At 33.2% G+C, this 4,679-nt stretch overlaps 1 protein-coding gene across 1 annotated transcript; it reads left to right on the top strand.

Annotated features, from left to right (window-relative positions):
• The first annotated feature begins 390 nt into the window (after nucleotides 1-390).
• commd6 (COMM domain containing 6) lies at nucleotides 391-2,432 on the top strand. The gene is made up of 7 exons (XM_082175114.1): nucleotides 391-576; nucleotides 862-920; nucleotides 1,081-1,146; nucleotides 1,247-1,323; nucleotides 1,493-1,661; nucleotides 1,752-1,904; nucleotides 2,002-2,432. Exons 1-7 carry the CDS (start codon nucleotides 552-554, stop codon nucleotides 2,050-2,052), a joined length of 600 nt encoding a protein of 199 aa, XP_082031240.1. The 5' UTR covers nucleotides 391-551; the 3' UTR covers nucleotides 2,053-2,432.
• Nucleotides 2,433-4,679: the final 2,247 nt, after the last annotated feature.

The following is a 4,679-nucleotide window of genomic DNA, read 5'->3' on the forward strand; positions in this document are numbered from 1 at the left end:
TCCGTGAGTACTGACCACAGGATTTTCAAAATAAAAGCCCAAACAAGGGTACGCAAATTTAATTCGTTTTAATTATTTGATTTTTTAACTATATTTGAATTTATTTGATGTATTATTTATTTGACGTTAATATGTTTAAGTTATTAATAATATTAAGTATTAATATAAATAAGTCATTAGACCAGTTTTGTTGTCATATGACAAGACCGCAAAGATAATACCTTTTTAGACTCCAATAGCTAAGATCAGTAAAATAAAATAATTTAAAATTAAAATTAGAATATTATAGGAATAAATAATAATAAAAATATATAATTTGTATATTCGTTCAATTGATAAGTAGTCTAATATCCAACAGTCGTACTGTTATTTTGAAAGAAATGTTCAATGGAATCCATCACTTCCGGACTGGAACTCTCCTTTTTACAGAAGTAAAAAGTACTGGTCCAAAAAAATTGATCTATGCTTTGACACAATACCACGAAACTCGGCTGTTTAACATATTGTTGAATGCAGTTGTCTTATGATAAATAGTCCGATAGTTGACAAAGATGTTTGGACTGGAGCTGTCAACTGGTGAGTAGAATGTATTACCATTTTCTTGCAAATTTAAAGAGCAGTACGTTCGTTCGTTCACGTTCTCATTTGTAAGTCGCTTTGGATAAAAGCGTCTGCTAAATGAATACATGTAAATGTAAATAATAATTGGTATCAATATATGTTTTGATATAACCGTTTTTACTTTATACTGAACAGAATGTCACAAGTATAAACACACACACAGCCATTAGATGATATAACCTAGGATTAATAAGTTATTTGATTCTGATTATCCGTGACATTTTGCATGTTCTATTGCAGGTGTGGATGATGTGGTCCAAAAAATTGAAAAGCTCCCCACAGACTTGTTTGCAGAAACGGTAAGATTTGTTACGTTGTGTCCTCATGAACAATGGGAAGAAAAAAATTGTGCTACACTTCACAGTTCATATTTACATATTATCATCAAGTTATTTACTGGACGTGGTATTGAATGTTAATTCAGACTGCTGATCTGACACTAGTCTTTTAATTTTCCAGCTCCAGGTGATCCTTGTTCATCTTCAGGATCAGAGCAGAGCAGTAGATTTGATTGAAAACTGTGATGTAAGCTCACACAATTGACAGGGATGTAATTATATTGTAAACTGAGCATGCATGTACTTGCTTTTTATGTCTTTGAAATGCTTTTATTTCCCTAACTCAGAAATTTCAAAGAGCCGGGATAAACCTGGATCAGAAAGCTGTTCAAGATATTATAAAACTGATGTCACACTATTTTAGGTACAGTATTATCTTTCAAAGGACAAAATGTCATTGATGTAAACGTTTCTGAAGTAAAATGGGCTTATTTCAAACCCTGTGTGTATACATATTTCTGGAGCATGTTGATTTTGCCTGTTTGACTGGTGTCGGCTGTGATTAAATTTATGATAAATATTTATTAAAACAGGTTAGCTGCAAAGAGCAATCTCAGTGCAGATGCCTTGGTCAGTAAATTGACTGAATGCAGCAGTAAATGGTCCAAAGCAAAGCTACAGTTGGTGCACCAGCTTTGGACTGAGCATGGTGCTCTTCTACATGCACAGCAGGAGGTCCTGACAATGGCTAGTATTGGACAGGTGTGTCACATGATTCTTGTTTTCAGTGTCGCTATTGGTCAGCCGCTATTCTCTCTCAGGATGTTGATATCAAAGCTTCTTCACTCTTAGCTTGTAGATATCCAGTGGAAGCTTGGAATGGCAGTTAGCTCAGATTCCTGCCGATCCCTCAACTCTTCGTTCATCTCGGTTCTAATGAAAATTGCGGACACGTCTGGGGAGGTATCATATAAATCCTTTGAGATGACAGTACAGCAGTTCCAGGTATGGAATTATGCATTTTCCTAATTTCATTTTAAACCATCTGAAGTGTCTAAACTTCTGCAATTCATAATTATCTTTTTTTTTTTTTGTCCCTCAGAACTTCCACAGGCAGTTCAAGGAAATGGCCTCCGTTTTAGAGACCGTTTAATATTTTTCTGCTTGTGATTTTTGCAGCAGTGATTCTGAACCATTCTGTCTTTGAAATTTAATTAAAAAATTAATTATTTACGTTTAAGTATTTAACAGTTAATAATTTTGCACTGTTTTTTTTCTTTTTCTTTTTCTTCCTTTAATACTGTCAGCACTGAATAAAGACATCCAAACACATGTCCTATAGTGTTAGATCCCCCATGGATCAACATAAATTTCCATTTGTTATTAATATTGATCTTCATAATTGTCTAAAGTGCCTTTAAGAACATGAATTACTTGTTTTTCCCCTTTCAAATAACAAATAACATCAACTCGATGTTCAAGAACATGAATTTCTCTTAATATTTTTCAATAAAATGATTCACTGAACCACTATTTTGTGTTTTGTTTATATATTTTTTTTAAATGTATTGCACCTTCTTAACATCACAATCACAATCCTGTACAATGCTTAATAGTAAGGATGGTGTTGAATTCGGTTTAGGCAAAAAATCGTTAGGATAACCTGTTATTTTGAATGGACTTCTTTATAAATTTTGCCAAAAATCACATTTTGGCAGCTTCATTGTCTTCTTGACAGTGGAACTGGTCTGCTGTTTTGTCTTGGCTGAAAGATTTCAGATTAAATATGTTTGAATGTGACCTTGGAGCAGAGAGAGAAATAATTGAAGAGGCGTAAATACTTTCTGAAGGCCTGAAACCTGTGCCTAGAGATGGCAACTTTTACAGACTATATTACAGGCTATATGTGATGATGGGCTATACAGTTCAGTTCAGTTCTTTTATTTATAAAGCACATTCAAAACAGCCACATAACTGACCAAAGTGCTGTACAAGCACAAATAACTAAGGATCGAAGAGAGAACAACTAATAAGCTATGTGTACAGATTTGAAAACAAAGAACGAAGTCAAATAAACAAAATCATTGGTTTTCAGAAGAGATTTAAAAACTGATACAGTTGGTCTCTGATGGTCTCTCATATTCATCTGGAAGCCTGTATGCTGGGCACTTGGTCAGCACTCGATGGCAGCAATAGTAACATGAGAGAACTTTTTAAAAATGTGTTTTCAATGTATTTTATTAACCAGCTAATACTTTTATGAAACATAAATAAAAATTATTATGCAGGTCCTCAGTTGGCCTTGAATTTAATTCGATATCTCATCATCTGTCACTGTGTTAGACAAGAAATGTGTTACTGACGCAAAGGAGAGACAACCTACCTGTCACTCGCATGAGATTGCAGCAATAGCAAACCACAATGATCCAATCAATTCCCGATGGACAAAATCAAGTCCTGTCCTACGTTTGCTCTTGTTCGAGAAGCTTTTTCACGAGGAAACACGTCACAATAGGGAAGAAAATACTTTAACGACTTCTGTTTAATGCCCTCTTTTCTTATTCTTTTTTTTAACTAAGAGCTTCAGAATCCAGATTGTATACTTCTGAATAGCATATTAGTATACTTTTATGATTTCTACAGTATTCTACTATTCCTATTGTATACTATTAAAGAAATGGCATACTATTTCGAATTCAGCCGCTGTTTTAAATGAAGGGTAGACAGTTTACTCTGTATACTACATAGTATGCAAGTATGTATGTTAGTATTTGATTCCGAAATATGACCACAGTAACCTATCATAAATAAAATAACATGATAGCTTCTAGAGACAGCAGAGGGCGCTCTTGAGTATATTGAATCATTTTTGTGCAAAAGAGCAGTTTCATGTTCATGTTTCAACTGTCAGTAGCCTACTTAGTAATGTGTATCCAATTCAATATACTGGCAAAATCATTATTTAATACTATTAACAAATATTGCTCGAATGAAACTTCCCTTGCATAGGATACCATTGATTCACATTGAATTTTACAAGTATGCTCACCTTAAACACACCCTGAGCCTCACCCTGTATTTACTAGAAATGTGAAGAATGCTTTATCCACAGTAAAATCTCTTGACTCAACTTTTAATGTTCATTGGCCCAGAATTTTTTTTATGTCATCACATTGTTTAGAGCATAAGAAACAAATGGTAATCAAAAAAAATAAAAAAATTGATATTTTGTTCATAGGTTATGCTATGTCCTCTTTAGTGGACACCAGAACTCAAAAATAAAAATAAAATTACAAAAATAAAATTACATGAAATTACACGTATAGGCAAAAGCAATGGGATTTCTTTTTCATTCACTTAAAATTTTTGGGTTTCAGGATTTTTTTTTACCAAAATATGTATAAAGATAATTCTCAACTATGTTATGAAAGATATATAATGGAATTAACTAATACACCATTTTACTTTATGCAATATGTGAGTAAAATGACCATACATGTGTAGTCCCATTCAATACAATGTATCTGTACACTGTATCTAATTTGCATATGATTTTGTTTTTGGGGACACATGTAATGAAAAAAGAAGTGTAAGAATGGGAGTAATAATTGGTAATATCTAATATTTCATAGGAATATTGATGTATAATTCCTTTCCCTACTCTCACATTTATGCCTGATAAACATGATTTAAGTCCTGGGGCTCGTTCTTCGTACGTCGCTAACTCAGTTAGCTGGATTTGATTGTTGACGATTTGGCATGATCTTGGATTGTTTGGTT

Source organism: Leuciscus leuciscus (genome assembly GCF_965113295.1).
Source record: "Leuciscus leuciscus genome assembly, chromosome: 7".
Taxonomy (NCBI): Eukaryota; Metazoa; Chordata; class Actinopteri; order Cypriniformes; family Leuciscidae; genus Leuciscus; species Leuciscus leuciscus.